Genomic DNA, 17,957 nt, shown 5'->3' on the forward strand with positions numbered 1-17,957 from the left:
AAAAAAAAAAAAAAAAAAAAAAAAAGGAAGAAAAACAAGCAATTTTTTGTATTGTTTTCTCCACAGGACTTAGTTTCTAGGGTTGTGAACCTGTAAGTACAAGCCTGGGAAATATAACCACTGTATGGCAAACACCTATTAGTCAATGTAAAAAACAAACAAAAAAACAACAAAACACAAAAAGGAAGTAAAAACATCAAAACTTCTATTAGATACAAAAAGCTTTAATTAAGGTTTTAAGTGACAAGGATATGCAATACTTTTATGCTAAGTTTCCACCTCAAAATAATTTTATGCAGGTTTAGTTCCAAGAGCACAACTCACACTTTTTCAGTTTGTTTTTACACAACTAAACCTCCAATCTTGTACAACACTTGTGCCATGCAGTAGCAGCAATAGGACTTTTACCAATTCCTCTGCCTTTATTCACTTCAGTGCAGTATAAAATTGTGATTTTTTTTAAGATAAGAGTTGACATTAAATAATATAAGTCCAGCAGAAATAAAACACAGAAACACTTCCACTTGTTAAGCTCTTGCTGACTGACTGACAACATTATTGAAGCACTGCTTCCTGTTACTGCTAAGGGTAATTACTAAAGTATGAGGCGAAAGGCATGGAGAATCAAAAATCCATGTGGTCAGCTTAGACTTTTCACTCAGAATTCCTTCAGTGAGGAAGCACGCCATCTTCTTAAATACTGACAGAAAAATGTCAAGTTTGAAAAGGTGAACACCAGACTTAAAGGAAAATACATAAAATAAGAGAGAACAGTTTTATTTACATATTTACATGTATTCTTACGATCCTTTCTTTCTAAGCATTCTCATCTTGAATCTGAACTGTGTTTCATTGGACTCTCTTGTTTAGAACAAAAATTATCCCAATATGCAGAATCCTCAGATGTAATTGGAATTCCAGGTGCAACTAAATCTTCGAAAGTCAGTAATGTAAACTGTGGTTGATGAGGCTGCATGGAAGATACCTAAGGAAAACAGATATTAATTTTTCATGAATCAGGAAATCTCCATTTTCTTCCTGCAACTTATCCTGAAAAGTTAAAACTACACATTGCTTTCTGAAGAAAAAAGATCCCAGTTAAAACCAGTGTCACTGTTGCTAATTTAGGCTATATATCGACTAACAGAAGCATGTAACAGGGTGCGCAGAAGAAGTTCTGCTTTGATTCAGTTCAGAAAACTGAGAATGCTAGGGACAAAGAATCCTATAAACACCACAGAATGACTGCTCAGAAAAAAACAAAAAACAAACTATTACATTCTACATCACACGTGATTATTTGAGATGGTAGCATCAGGATTTACTCCAATGGAGGAATGTCTACTCATACTCCTCTGCGTGCACTCAGTCTCCTCACAGAAACTCACAGGGACAAAAGCATTACCAATCAAGCCATGATTCCCATAGTTAAATCCAGATTAAATGCAAACTCAGATATTGGAGATGAGTGTGTCACAGTTTCTGCATTAGTTAAAATGCATCCCAAAGAAAAATAGGCTTGTTTTCTTGCTGTATAGCCTGCTGTGTGCTACCTGCAAGTGTAATTCCAGGAGGGATAAAAGTACAGTTGCATGATCTGATAGAGGCTGTAAGCTGTTCTTCTAAATACTGTCTACATGTTCAATCTCTCTAAACAAAGATGAAGAACACCCTCTCCACTCAGCATACTTAACAACAGACTGAATCCCTTTTAACCGTTTCCATAGAAAATAAGGCCAAATTTATTTCTTCCATATTACTGTTAAAAAGCATCCTGAAAAGGGAACACAAATGTATAGAAATTCTTACTTCATTATCATAGCAAGGAGTCAGAGAATGCCACTTGTGCTACTCATTATTTCCTATTTTCAGTGGACCGTGCTAATGAAATTTAGGTCTTTATAAATTTAGTTAGTGAGCAAGTATGCCTTAGAGACTTTTTTGATTCAAATACTTTGCATCATAACTCCCAATATATACCACATCTGTTCCTTTTGTAACAATTCTAAGGTGCCTGACAGCGATAGCAACAGTCAGCAACTAATCCTGGATTCTGTAGTATGCTTGCATGATAAACATACTGTCAAACAGAATGCATGCATTTTCCTAAATAACATGTGACAGAGTATATCCTAAAATGTAGTTTCTATCTGTGTTTTGAATCTAACCAACACAAGCTAAAAGATCTGCCTCACTGTGCTATCAAGGAACACAGACATAGATTTTATAACCACTTTCATCCATTAGCAGGTATTTTTGGTAGCTCCTGCTACAGTCTTTGTAGCTACATAATGGATAACAACAGATCCACTTTCTTGTGAGCAACTGAAATGTCACAGACAAACCTGGTTATTTGTCACCCTTTCCTTTTGCTGATTCTCTGGCTATTTTGGCTATGATTTCTCAATCTGCTTCCAATTTGACTTCTGCTGCCATTTTAATGGCCCAAGTCTTTGCTAAATTATAAAGAAACTCCCAAAAAGCTTTTAAGTAGCTTTGCTGCCTCACTCCATAAAGAGACCATGCAGAATGAAGATTAATGCTGCTGTTCTTCCAATCTGTTGGTTGTTATTGCTTGTCTCAAGAACTGTCCTAATGGTTTTTGAGAACTGGATCTGCTGTTGGATATGTGCAGTGACGGTCTCCCATTACAATGGGAGCTGGTGCAACAGTTCAGTAGTTCAGATTAGTTTCAGTATCCTTTTGCATCTACTAAATCCACCTTTCCAACTTGAGTCTAGCAGGCTGTAATAGAAATCACTGAATCATCTCTTGAATAAACACAGTGAATGCTGTAGCACATACATTGTAGATTTAACATCATCAGCTGCTGTCTTCTGAAACCATTTCTCCCTTCTAGCCTGTTTCTCAAATAGGCACAAATAGACTAAACGTAACAGTCCTCCAACAATCTGACTAATACTGCAGTTAAGACAAGCTTTCTTCTCCTTGGCCCTACATCTGAGATGAGGTCTTATTTTATCTAAAGCATCATGCTAAGCTTATGTTCAAGTAACTAGTTACCAAGATACCAAGTCCTGATAACACTTTGTGATTTCTTACATCAGTATGTTGCTGTCCAAATCCCTCCTGTTTCCCAAGAGCCACTGCAACGTGATGATAGTCATCTAACCGTGTTTCCTAGTAAAGATGAAAAACAGCAATGTAAAAATTTTTTCTTCACTCTGTTTCCAGCAGACTACATACACAGTTAAAACATGGCTAGAACAATACCAAAGCATTTAAATTTTGAATTTAAATACCAAATTTATATTTAAATACCAAAGCATTTACTTTAGAATAGTGACATTCAGAAAAAGCAACAGACCTTCTTAGAAAGTTTGCTGGAGAGCTCAAGGATGCAGCTACAGTTAGCAGAGATGAACTGGTTACTGTTGATGGGCACCATCTCACCTATTTTCAGACATTTATACACCAGTCTGTGACCTAAGTCTTCTGGTATCGTACCTTTCTAAGTCACAAGCCATATAATCTATTTTAACTCTATGTTTCCAAATGAGATGAACTATGAGCTTTCTCTGGAGAACATCCTAAAGACCAAGAACATAGGTGTAAACTTAAAGCAATGACCTTCCTGCTCTTGGCTGTGGGCATCATGCAAGTCCACAACTTCAAACTGCTGACACAGTGGTCTGAAAACTGCTTTGTGAAAATACAGTTTTCCACAAAAATATATTTTAATATAAATATTTTAGTTTATATATTTAGTTTATATCTTTAGTTTATGCATATATATGCATATGTATAATTTATAATTACTTAATTATAGTATTTTAATATTATTATTGATACTATTAATAATATTTTAATATAATTTATATTTAACAGTTTTATTTTAAAGTTCCACACACCCCATGAACACCTAAGAATTCATCATAGGCAATTCATTTCAACAGAAACTGCTGTTATGTATGGTTTCTGAATGTTGATTTTATAGTCAAGTCATAATCCTGTTTTTGTTTTGTTTTTAATAAAGGGGAAAACATTTTCCTTGCTTCTTTATCAAAAGATTTCCATACCGTATCTGCACAAACTTTCTAAAATGGAAACCAAGAATAGGAAGAATTTAATGTAAAAACAAAACAAAACAATCTAGATGCTACCATTAACCTGAAAATCAGGTATTTGTGTGGATACCCTCCTGGGAGGTACAACCGAACCTCCTATTTCCACTTCTCTGGGAAATACTAACACACCGTATAATTACAAAAAGAAAATCTTTCCTGGCTCCTGCTAATGGCCAGCAAAACCCTTACAGCGTGGAGTTAATGCAGCACAGAGATGCTTAAAAACAGCATATCAATCTGTTTCATATTCATCTGGAGATATCTGTACACAATCTTATCAATTAAATCCAACTTCTTACATGAAAATGAATGACTAAACAAAAACAGAAGCAGCACTGGAAACAAAAACATTACAGAAATTCCTCTGGTTTTGTGAAGATTCCTGTCTATAAAACAGAGAATATGTAATAGATCAAAATTTGTTTTTCTCTGAACCAACTAAAGGCACAATGAGACTTATAATTACCTCATTTCAAAGGCTCATCAGAATGACGTGTCTGGGATTCAGATCAGTCTGGATTCACTAAAACAGATAATTTATGAGTAAACTGCACCTTTGCAGGCAGCAGAACTGATTGCTGTCTGAATTCAGTTGGATTAGCTAGTCTTGGAAACAAGCTTTAATTCCTATTTCTTCCTCAAAATAAAACATAACAACCTCCTCTTATCGAGGGAGAAAGACTCCATTACTATTGCATGCTAACAACCATTACTAAATATGCTTCAAATTAATCCAGGTAATCTCACTTTGGAAGTAATGTGTTTGCATGCAGGCAAACAAAGCAAGTATTTGCTATCAAAACATCCAATCAATCATTTGTGTAGCAGCAGTGATGCCAGGTGATTCTCAAACCCTGACTGAAGTTTAGGGTGAATGGATGCTCCCTGTGTACTGATTATATGAAAACTGAGGTAGGGAACAAAAAAAAGAGTTATCTAATAAAGACTCCAGAAACTGCTATCTGACCACTCTTCCCAATTAACTGTATGAAAGTGAGAAAAAGTCACAAATACACGTCATTAAGATTCATCATTAGGATTTCTTTTCCATATATATAACTGTAGCAGGTCTGCTGCAGATAGATATTATATACATGCAATTCCCTCTCTGAACTATAAAACCTGACAGAATTATCATTGACAACTTCCTTCACCTACATTAAAATTAACTAGTACTTTATGCTGTAAGTTTATTTTTCTTCAAAAGAAGCAAATGGATTATATGAAACTCATTGATAAAATTATATAAAAAAGTAAAAATCAAAATGTATGTCTTCATCTTAAATTAACACTCTGACACAATATTGTACCACACCTCAGTGGATTACTGCGTTTTAATTTTTACTAAATTTCTAATTTTTACATTTTAATTTTTACTAGAGAAATTATCTTTTTTTTTTCTGTCTCTCTGAAAAAAGACACGTGCACTGCCCACTGCAAACAAATCATATGAGGGCTGCTCTGAAAGCAGCAAATTGTGTTGGCCCACAACATCAGAGGCGGGTGGTGGTGGTACGGCAGTAGAGGTCCAACCTTCCCACCAATATTTCATCAATATTTCATGCTGCTGCTGTGTGACAGATGGCAGCAGAGGCAGTCTGACGGAATGGCATCTGGCATGGAAGCGCGTATGAAGAAAATAGCAGAACTGAATTCCTCCACGTGGAAAAAATGGCACCCACTGACATTCATCAGTGTTTGCTGACCATTTGTGGAGACCAAACAGTGGATGTCTGCGCAGTGAAGCAGTGGGTGGTGCTCCTGTTCATCACTGGTGAAAATGCAGAGGTAATGGTGGTGACTGTGTTGAAAATCAGTGTTTTATAGCTGGGAAATTTCTATATCAATTAGTGTTATTGCCCCTTTGTATCTGTTGTAGTTTCCACAGAAATAAATAGGAGGCATTACTTTCAGAGGGATCTACTTATTTAGCACACATAGTAAGATAAATGTTGAAACTCAATTTACGCTTTTGAATGAAGTTTTATTGTATTTTTCGTCCTATTACCTCCAAAATAGTTAAAGGGAATGTGAGAAATAATCTCTAGAGAACTATATGAAACAAACACCTAAAACTAAGTCAATTTATCATTAACAAGATGTTCCTGAGCTACTGCTTCCTACCCAAGCTCAAAAATACATGAGGAATGGCAGAAGGAAAAAGTACAAAACTAATCCCTTAGGTAAAAAGGAAGCAAAAAGGCAACTATACAACATATATTTAGCGTTTACAATGAAATAGAAAAAAAATATGTTCACAGAAAATTCTACCTACAATGTGAGGAAAATTAAAATGAATGTTCCCCTAATGTGATTCACTACTATTTCTACTGACTCGTTTTTTGGCTTGCAAATGAAGAGGCAGTAAATTTTTTTCAAGTCTTTATGCTTTTAAGTTGCTTTTAAGTTGATACTGTATTCTCTAAAGGAGATTTCAGAGTATTTTTGTATACCTTAAGTTGAGAAATAAACTTTTTACTTTTTTCTTTAAAACAAACAAACAAACAAACAAACAAACAACCTATCTGCTACTGTTGGTAAGCTAGATTCTCTTTAAAACTCAAAGGAAGAGAATCCAAACTATGAGATAACTGGAGCCTTGCTCTCTCTTTGACCATCTCCTACCATACAGACCTGTGAAGTAAAACTGAACTTTCTATCTGACAGAAAAAGTCCTCTCAGGTAAATTCAGCACAAAAGAGAACACAAGGAAAACTCTGTATCAATAATAGGAGTCTTAAAGGTAATTCTCAGTGATTTCTCCTGAATGACTCCCCCAGATTTCTCAAAATTACTGCCTGCAGTTACCAAAGTTATTTTAAGAGTTTGGCTCAAGGCCAAATGATCAAACGAAACTAAGAATTCTGTAAGTAAGAAAATGGGGACAACATTTTGTGTTCTCACAAGATTCTTTTAAAACTACAGAGATTCTTAATTTTAGTCTGGAGACAGACAACTGAAAAACTTTTTTTTTTTTTTTTTTCTCCTTTTAATTAATGTAGATGTTTAAATGAAATGATACCCAGCAGAACTAGTATTTTAAATGAAACCTGATAATAAATTTTGTCTTTGAGATAATATAGTCTGCATAGTTAGAAGGCTGTGCTCTTGGGAAGCAGTGGGCAAGCATGGAAGCGGAGGTATTTCTCAGACAAAAATTAAATTAAGCTTCTAGCAGTATCACTGAGTTATAAAGAAAAAAATAAAATTATAAAACATGTAAGTACTACAGGCAGCCATCTATATCATCACCTCCAAGCTATTTTATTCAATCAACCACCAGCATGATCAAAATTTGGAGCTTCAGATGTTCATCAAAAGAGATAAATGCTTCTGTGATAACGGTACAGTTAGCATTAACACAGAAAACAGTCATACTGCAAGATGTGCCACAATCCTTCCTAAGATATTTCTTGCCAGACTGTAACTCCCACCATAGGATTTCATGACATGCTCAAATCCTAAAGACCATGGCAATATTAGTATAAGAATTGATTTAGTGTGGGTGGATTTTAAAACAGCAGAAACCCAAATGCGACTACAGATGCTGAAAGGAATGAACCCTGAACAGGTTAAATGTTAGTGGTACAAGTTAACTTATGCCATATTTTATTTTTTTATTCACTATATGCACACCATACGTGCACTGCGTATGCTATGTAAAACGAGCATACACCACATACTGGTCATTCACACAAGCTCTACCACAGCAGTCATGTCCAACAATGCAGATACTTGCAAAATGTAATGTTTCACACACACTGCAGGCTGATTACTCAAATGGAATATTTTCTCAATAGAGGTGCAAAGTATATAATCTTTGAACTTCCAGCCAGCCACCAACATGCTGCACAATCTAACAGAAGATGGAGACTGGGACAAACGGGAACAGAAATCCCTTTCTAGACAACTTTAAAGCCACATTGTCCTCTCCATTTTTCCTTTCAGTGATAGATTGAAAGTGTTTTTGGAGCACCCGTGATTTTTTTTTAGCTAATTAAATATTGTGAGATGATAGTATCAGCTCTTTCTCTCCCTGTCCTTCAAAACACATTAGATGGCCACTGGTCACTCCCATAGATGCTTCACTGTTAAGTCTCAATAATTTTCAAGGAGGGAAAAAAAAAAAAAAAACAACAAGTAAAAAAAAGCCCAAACATGTTAACAAAGACAAAACCCGACACTCAGAAGACTGAGCTCCAAAAGAATGTTCCAACTTAGTAAAGGCAATTGTTTGTAATATCTGCCCATTCCAACACACAGCAACCAGTGAGTACCTCTAAAATTCAAATCTACGTAACCACAGTGCTTCTTATTCATTCAGGCAGGTGAATGGAAAAAAAACAAAACAACCAAACAACAACAAAAGCTCAACCAAAAAGATGAAGACACATGTCAAGCGTTTAACATAAATGCTAACTAATGACATTAGTTATCACCAGTCTCATTCTCAGCCAACTGATCACAGAATCACAGAATATCCTGGTTTGGAAGAATTTCAATTTTTTTTTTTTTTTTACACTTTTCACAAGTGAGGTCTGAATACACTTCACTGAACTTCCTGCATGGCCAGGGATGAATATCCTCGAGTGCCAGAACAATACTCCAGGAACAGAAAAAATAAAAAGCCATTCTAATGGATGTACTTTGTAGGAGGATTTTGTGATCAACAAAAATGTTTTTACATGCCAGAGATTTATACCCTACATTTTAATCTATATCTGTTCAGTGCAGTTATATAGAACAAAAGTATGAAGTTACAATTAAGAAAAAAAGTGCAATGCAATTAAAAAAAATAGTTTGAAGATTTCATACCTCAAAAGTCCATTCTTCCTCTTTTTCTCCATCCAACAGCATCTGGGTCTCATTATACACCTTCCCTATTTCCATTTGCAATGGGGACACATTAAATTCAATTCTTTGCAAGTTAAAACCAATCCCAACTCCAATAGCCTTTAAGAAGCTTTCTTTTAGGGCCTAAAAGACAGAGCACCATTATCAGAATATTCACTGTTCTTACTGGTTGTTTCAATTTACCTTCTCTATAAACATTATTTATAAGCAGACATTGTAGGTCAAATAAATTAAGGGCTTATACCTGTTAATATGACAGTAGACTGGCACAGTTACCAAGAGAAAAAAGTTACCATCATTGTTATTACTTTTCTCACTGTGTAAAAATGAACATCTAGATATGAATCATTTAGCTTGTTCTCAGTACATGTTTAAAACTAGTTATAAATCCCTCTAGAAACATCAACTATATTATGGTTCTTGCAGATAGTCCGACGTTAAATAGATAATCTCTATATGTTCTTAAACTATGAAAGTATATGGTTTTCTCATAATTTAAAGAATAAAAGAACATCCTAAACAATTTACAAGTTGTAGTATTGTAGTCTTTAAATAGGAAATAAATGTATTACCCAGTGTCGATGAAACATATCCAGCTGCATCCACTCATTATTCATAGACTTGATTACATGCCACTCTGTCTCAGTAAACTGTCGTTTCATGATACGAAAGAAATTTGGAATTGAGCTACTACCTATGGATTGGAAACAAATATTTACAGGAATTTTAATAGAGCAGCAAAGGTAAGCACATGAATTATTTTACTGCTCTGAAGAAAAGCTCACTCATAAGAAAACAAATATGAACACCCGCTGCTCTGCGATTGGAATTCACATAGCTTCAAAGCAGTAAGCAGATGCTGCTGACAGTTCAGAACATAGTATAAAAAAAAAAAAACATTCCTATGGCAGAATTATTATATAACAAAATCTGATATGAGAGTCAAATACATTCCATATTTTCAGACAGCATTTGACCAGTGGAGATTACATACGCATTAAAAAATTATATCCAGCTATAAAGAGTAGTATATGCAATCTTTGGTATTTGACTGCTTGATCTAGTTACATTTTATAAAACATTTTATAAAACAGCATGCTGCTTGTCAGAATTCATGAGGCTATTCTGCCTTCTGTTGTCAGACAGTGGGATATGAAACAAACACTTTAATGCACATGCAGAAATACAGACCCTCAAATTTATCATACAGACAAAAGAAAAAAAAAAAGAAGCCTTAAATTGTCGGATTAAATTTTAGCCTCCACAAAAATGAGCACAGCTGTGTGCTGCTGTCACAGCTTTTCAGGAACTACACCACTTTTTCCCTGTAGTCCTAATGTATTTTGCAAGAGACACTACAGATTGTGTGGTTATATTGGTCAGTGGCATTTCTACAATGCACTGGAAGCTATGGACATCATTACACACTTCACTAACCACCCACAACCTGTTTGATTAATACCATGCTATTTGTCCCACAGGGCTTACAGCTGGCTAAGCAGACAGTGGCACAAAGCAATCTATTTTCTTTAGTTGGGATAACCAAAATCTGGATAGAGAAAATTCCACATACTGAGACAATATTTTTTTGTATCTTACGCAATATTCTTGTTAAGGGGAAAATACTAGTCGTGTTTAATGCAAACTAATCTCACCTCCCTCACTGCAAGGCCACTCTCAATTACTCCAGAGGGATTGTAGCAACTGGGAGATGTATCTGAAAGTGGAGAAAAGCAAACATCGCTCCCATCTTCAAATGGACAAGAAAGAGGGCTTGGGGAACTGCAGGCCAATCAGCCTCACCTCTGACCCTGGGAACAGCTGACAGAAACAGCTCATCCTGTAAACCAATTTCCAGGCACAGGAATAGGAAGAAAATCATCAGCAGTAGTCATGAATGAGCATGGATTTATCAGGGGGAAGTTATGCTTGATCAACTAGATAAGCTTCTATAAGAACATGATTAGAATGATGAGAGCAGTGGATATCGTCTTCCTGAACTTAAGTCAGACCTTTGATACAAACCCCAACACAATCCTCATAAACAATCAGCTGATGCATGGGTTAGATGGGCAAGCCCAGTGTGCAATGATTATTAAACCTCTTTAATAAAGTGGTTGTCTTCTACACGTACATAAGCACTATATAAAAACAGATATTGGCTGCAGCAATATTTGGAGTCACACTAAAGGAAAGACCCAGGTTTCCTGACTATTTCCTTTCCAGATCATACTGCAAAATGGAACCTGACATACTGTACATATATCATGGCATTGATATTTTAGAGATGCCTTCAATTTTCTTTATAGACTGCAGTGAAAAAACTTCTCAACATAGAAATTATGATGGCAGTTGCTGTAGTTAGCTAAAGGAATGATCCATGTCAGGACAGAAATAACATTCTTTTCAGGAGAAAAAAAGAAAGAAAAGCAACCACAACGTCAAGGATGGCGGATGACCAAGGCACACATCTGTGAGACGCTCCAACTTCCCTGAAACAATGAATAAACTAAACAATACTTCAATTTGGAGAAAGGTCTTTAATTTGCTGAGTTTAAACGGACTTTTTTTTTCAGTGATCAGATGACTGCACTAAAAAACACTCCAAACTCTAATTTCTCCTCTTCCTTTTTGCAAGTATTTAAGAAAAGGACAGCATCTTCTTCAGATCATTCAAATTACGAAAAATTCAAGAACTCCCTCCTCCTGCTCTCAACAACACATGGTTGTTAACACCAGCAGACAGCACTTTCAGAATCTAGAGGTTTCCTGCATTGTTAAAGCTGTTCTGCCTCACAAACTGTATCACTCAACATGATGTATGCACATTATACTAAACTGTTCAGTACCTAAGATGTATACCATACCCATTCACACTTCCTTTCCAGTCCTCATTCCTTTTTGGCCGTTTCTTCAGCAGTGCAACTACACTTCTCTGTTAAGATGCTGGACAGTCATGTTCAAATTTACATGGTAAGCTGGCACCTCCCCCCACTGAAAAACTCAGGCACTGTTTTCTACTGAACTGCCCTCCCCTCCAGTTTCCTTTTTAATACAGTGCAATAATTTTGCTCTGAGGAATGGATCAGATCACAGGCCTTGTGGCTCAAGAACCCACTAGCAGTACTACAACTGCTTAGTCTGTTTCTCCATATTTGTTTGAGTATCAAAGGAAAAGAGATTCACAGAATCATAGGAAATTTCAGATTGGAAAGGACCTCTAGAAACCATCTGGTCCAACCTTCTGTTGAAAACAGGGCCTTATATTATCCAGGGACCTGTCAAGCAGAGTCCTGAGGGAGATTCCACCCATGCAACAACATATTTAAAGGATAAAAACAAACAGAAAGCCCACTGTGCAATAGCTGGGAGAGAGGAGTAAGAAATGAGAGAAGCAGCTCTGCAGGGTCAGTGCGGAAGGAGAGCATGAGGCACTCCAAGCACCAGAGCTGAGATTCCCCTGCAGCCCTTTCTCCTGAGGAGGCCTGTGGAGGTGCAGGCTGTCCCACTGCAGGCCACAGAAGATCACATCACAGTAGACATACACACTGAAGCCAGTAGAAGACCCCACTGCAGTGCAGGCTTCTAGCAGAAACTCCAGCTCACAGCAGAGCAGGTTTTCTGGCAGGAACTGTGCCTCATGAAATATCCAAGCTGGACTAATATCTTCCAGAAAGGCCACACTCCATGGAAAGGACCCATATTGGAGCAGATCTTGAAGAACAGCAGTCCATGGTAAGGGCCACACTGTAGCAGCTCCTAAATGACTGTATCCCATGGAGGGAACCCATCCAGAGCAGAGGATTAGTGTGAGGAGGAAGGTAGGAGACAAAGTGTTAGAGACCACAGAATGGCCAGGGTTGGAAGGGACCTCAAGGATCATGAATTTCCAATCCCCCTGCTACATGCAGAGCCACCAACCTCCACATTTAACACCAGACCAGGCTGCCCAGGGCCCCATCCAATCCGGCCTTGAACACCTCCAGGGATGGGGCGTCCACAACCTCTCTGGGTAGCCTGTTCCAGCACCTCACCACTCTCATAGTAAAGAACTTCCCTCTGACATCCAACCTAAATCTTCCCTCCCTCAACTTAAAACCATTTCCCCTCGTCCTGCAGTTATCAACCCTTTCAAAGAGTTGATTCCCCTCCTGTTTGTAGGCTCCCTTTATGTACTGAAAGGCTGCAGTGAGGTCACCCCACAGCCTTCTTTTCTCCAGGCTGAACAAACCAGCTCCCTCAGCCTGTCTTTGTAGGCGAGGTGCTCCAGCCCTCCAGTGATCTTTGTGGCTCTCCTTTGGACGCTCTCCAACAGCTCTCTGTCTTTCTTGTACTGGGGTCTCCAGACCTGGACACAGTACTTCAGACAGGGCCTCACAAGAGTCATATGCCTGCACTGCTCAGGACTGGGGAAGAGGTAGAAGAGTTGGAGTGAAGCTGAAACTCAGAAGGGTCAGAAGACAGGAGTTCTCTATTATTTTCTTTCTCACCATCGTACATTATTATTACACTATTATTAATAGGCAATAAATTATGTTAGTCTCCCTCGTGCCAACTCTATTTTGTTCATGACAGTGATTGGTGAGTGATCTGCCCACCCTTACCTTGACCCACATCCTTTTAAATCTTGTTTTTCTCCCATGTCCTGCTGGGGAGAGGGAACTTGATGATCTTAAGACATCTTTTCCAATGTTAATGATGCAATGATTCTTTTATCCTCTGCTAGTAAACTTTAAAGAATATTACATCCTTAGAAGTATAATCTGACTAATAGTTCAGAATCTGTCTCCAATATATTAAAAAAAAAAAAAAGTAAAGTACTGTATTGCATTAAAAAATCTGATACCGTGACAATTTCAAAAAGAGTGAGAAGAAAGTACTAAGTGATACTGGAATATTCCAGTATCAAATCTGGAAAATGGTTGTGTACATCTATATATGGTTTTTTTTGTTTGTTTGGGGGTTTTTTTGCACAAACTATATTGAAATATGTAAATATATTATATAGAATTATTCGACTTAAATGACAACTGGCCAAAAATCTGCTTTGCATCCTCCCTGTTACACAGTAAAAATTCAGATAACATATAAATGATTAATTTTAAAAAGATGTAGGAGAGAGAACAAAGCATTAAGTCCGGTTTGAGAAAAGGTTTCAGAAATATTAAATAAATACAGGGCTATTTTTCTCCATTTTTCAACCTGTTAAAAATGAAATGAAGCAAGTTGCCTTTGCAGGAAAATATAAAGCCATAAAATTGAGATCTATACAGAGCATGCTACTAATAGTCCTACAGACAGCAGCATTTACCAATACAGAAATCTTTAGACTGGTTTAAGTTTACACTTCCACAAACACAAGGTCAGTCCTGAAAGATCTTGGTAATACAATGTTCACTTAGCAAGCCCAGTAACTCTCCTGCCATACCCGATGTTAGTAAAACCATGACATGCCTTCTCAAGAATACAGAGGGGAGCAAATGGCCAAATGTCCTCAGTACAGTTGTTAAACACTTCTACAGTCAAAATCAAATTGCTTTGGTCAGATACAAACTAGCTTATATTGTGTTCTATAGCCAAACCAATTAAAATTGAAAGCTAAAACTACTATTATTAGCTTACTGACCAGCCAATCTCTAGAAAAAAAGAATAAAAACAGAATCCTACCTGCCTTGAACTGCATGAAAAAAACAGGTCAGTGATCACACAATTGTAGGGGATGGAACGGACCACCAGAGAACACCGAGTCCAACCCCCAGGGATCAGGAACTAATACCTAATCAGTACATTTAAATTCATTTTCAGAGAGCAAGTGGGCCTAGTGAGAATGAGAAACGTACCGGCTAGTAAAATGAGCAAGTGAAGTATCAACGGATCAATCTGCTTAGTGTAAAACACAATGTAGCTATAAATCCTGCAAGCTAATGAACTGTATAGAACAAGCAAGTGTTCAGGCTCTTCAGCTGCCAATCCTTTGGTGTAGGACAGGACTCAACCTCTTGAGGTCCGTTCCTACCCCAGCAATGTGATCTCTGAAGGAAACCAAAGTAAAATGATACAGAGAAAACATTCCCTCTGCAACAAATACCCAAGATGTTTGTTAATACAATCTTAACCTTATACAGATATTTAGAAACTGAGAACAGAAGACAAATAATTATCTAGATAAATGATTAATTTAGAATAACCAGACACAAAATTAACAGGGCATGGTTTTTAAATCTATTAGCTCACACAGCTTTAGTGTTCATTGGAAACTGGATTGGCATTCTGTGATCTCTCTACCTTCCTGTCATTATCTGGTGATTCTCACAGTGAGATATTTTATATAGATAGATATAGTATATAGTATATAATATATATACTATATTATATATATATATTTATTTATATTATATATTTATTTACTATATATAATTATAGTATATATAGATAGATAGATAGATATAGATATAGTATATAGTCTTGTTTTTCAACCAGTGACATCATCTTTTATCTTGGCATACCTCAGAAATGCAGCACCAGCCTTAAAATGCCAAAAAATTGAGGTTGCCTCTTTTGAATCACTCAACCTTTCCCAAACTGTAAAAATGGAAACAGGAGAAAGAATCAACATAATTTGATTGCGTGTATTATTTTCCTCCCACCCAAGTCCTTGTAACATTAGCAAAACTGCCATGGGTTCAACTGCAGTAACTCTTGGACCCAGCAGTGATTAAACTTCTAGCAAGCTATCCTGACAGTCAACAAAAGACAACCAGGAATTGTAATTGATTACACAGCTCTACCCCCAGAACTGCACAGGAGCAATAGCAATTTTGATATGGCTGTGACCTAGACAAAAAAAGTAAAATTTTATTTATCTGGATACATCACATCTGATTCCACTTCAATTCAGAGACAGGTTGTTTATGGACTGCAACAGATATATGCTGCCTGCTTTCAATTTGCTTCTAGAGTAGAGAAAATTCAAGTGGTTAAAATAAACAGGATCTTATTAATAAAGATGCTTCTGAAATTCCAAATTCATTTAATAATATGTATTTATTCGTAGCTATAACGTAAAGCAATTAAGACAATAATCAATAACAAAATAAATACCCTTTTTTGTCTACATTAATGGTTGTACCCTTTATCTGTTTAAAAGAGCTTATAAGAGCTTACACAGCCACATCGAATTGAGCTTGAAATAGCCCCAGCATCCCAGCAAAAAATGTAAATTACCCATGGAAAAAGGTATAATAACCAGCTTTTCTTTACTGAAGGTATCGACCAGCTAAAACAATAATCATGTTTTGTCAGAATGGCAGGAACTCCAATTCCTTTCAACACTGAGATTATGATGCATCACGACAAAATTAAACCCAAAATCCCCAAACCTAAATAAACCCCAAAAACGAGCTGTCTTTTATCAAGGTAGTATGGTTGAGAACACAACTACAGATCTGAAAACATCAAGCAATAAGTGAAACATGCTTATACCTCTTTAAAGGTCAGACATTTAAGAACATGACAGGAGGAAGTTGGGTGGTGAACGCACCCATGAATGCACACAGAAAAGGGTGGTGATGCACTGGAACAGGTTGCCCAAGGAGGCTGTGGATGCCCCATTCCTGGAGGCATTCAAGGCCAGGCTGGATGTGGCTCTGGGCAGCCTGGTCTGGTGGTTGGCAGCCCTGCACATAGCAAGGGGACCAAAACTGGATGATCATTGTGGTCCTTTTCAACCCAGACCATTCTATGATTCTATAATGTTTCAATTGAGTTTTGATTAAAAAAACAACAAAAAACAAAAAACAACCCAACAACCACACAACAAAAACCTCAACACGTTATTAGCACAATGGCACCCAGATATAAAAATCACATTTTCCTGACAAGTCATAGCATTACGCTGCTGTAACACCGAATTACCAAAACCTTCTCATTGCAAAATGTAAGATGCAACATAGAAGTCTGCCTTAGCATAAGAGTCTCAAAGCAGATTGAATAAACATTCTATAATGTTCATTCCCTAATGAAGAGTATAATAATTTTTCACACTTAGAAAATCCCCATTTCTGTGCATATGGTTCTCCTTCGTCCTCTCCCTCCTTCAAAATAAGTAAGCATTATTTTAAATTTGGGAATCAATTTCTGCTATACAACAGTGAAAGAAACCATGTAAGAATAGACATTAGATAAAACTTATAAAGCCAACTATCAAGAGTTATAAGATTGCCTGGCCTATTTGACAGCTAAAAACCAGCACATTTTTTAAGCACGTGCTTAATCAGTTACTGGAGTGTTTTTACAAAACATGACGTAATTCCAGGTTAAAACAGTGTTAGAAATTTGAATAAAAATAGAATAAAAATAAAATTGCTGCATAACATTCTTTATGTTTGAAATGTATGTTCAAAATGGCTGTTTTTTCCCCATTTTCAAACAGACCAAGAACAAAGAAATTCCTCCCTGTTTACTCATCAAAAGGGATCAGACCACTGTGATACTTTAGTTCAATAAGGATGAGCTAGTTACTTCAGTGCTGTTGTAAGTCTAAAATTGACGTATTTCCTTATGTATAAATTCTGACATCCTTAACCAATCTTTTTTAAAAAAAGCATTTAACCAAATTCCTTGTTTAATTTCTTCATCTCTAAAGAGTGCAACTATATATTTACAGTCACATCGCTAGATAATAATTTGGCAATTACCTATTCTAGCAAAAGATTAGATGCTGATTGCTATAAGAAAAAAAAACAAAACAAAACAAAACAAAACAATAAAATCTAAACCAGTTAAAACTTCACAGGAAAATGAAGTATGGCGAGATGGACAAAAAAAACTCAAATCTGTCTTCATACTTGTTTCAAAAAATCCTTATTGTAAACTTTGGAAAGCAAAAATTAGAAAAGCATTAGAAAAGCTCAGAAGTTTCTCCAAACGTGACTTACCCAAACATGGCCCAAAACAAGTTAACACTTGTTGCAACATTTCTGACAGAGTCCTTTCTTTATTGAAAGGGTTAAAATA

General features: G+C 36.5%; 1 protein-coding gene across 3 annotated transcripts in view; it reads right to left on the reverse strand.

Moving 5' to 3' along the window:
• The window catches only part of AASDHPPT (aminoadipate-semialdehyde dehydrogenase-phosphopantetheinyl transferase), a 23,188-nt gene continuing 5,231 nt past the window's right edge, over positions 1 to 17,957 (reverse strand). For all 3 annotated transcript variants that reach the window (XM_048951284.1, XM_048951265.1, XM_048951274.1), the window contains exons 3-6: positions 9,515 to 9,636; positions 8,904 to 9,065; positions 3,064 to 3,141; positions 1 to 985 (exon numbers count right to left, since the gene is read on the reverse strand). In XM_048951284.1, coding sequence (XP_048807241.1) covers positions 827 to 985; positions 3,064 to 3,141; positions 8,904 to 9,065; positions 9,515 to 9,636 — 521 coding nt within the window. In that variant the 3' untranslated portion in view covers positions 1 to 826. The remainder of the gene's footprint in view (positions 986 to 3,063; positions 3,142 to 8,903; positions 9,066 to 9,514; positions 9,637 to 17,957) is intronic.

This window comes from Lagopus muta, chromosome 1 (assembly GCF_023343835.1).
Source record: "Lagopus muta isolate bLagMut1 chromosome 1, bLagMut1 primary, whole genome shotgun sequence".
In the NCBI taxonomy this organism is placed as follows: domain Eukaryota; kingdom Metazoa; phylum Chordata; class Aves; order Galliformes; family Phasianidae; genus Lagopus; species Lagopus muta.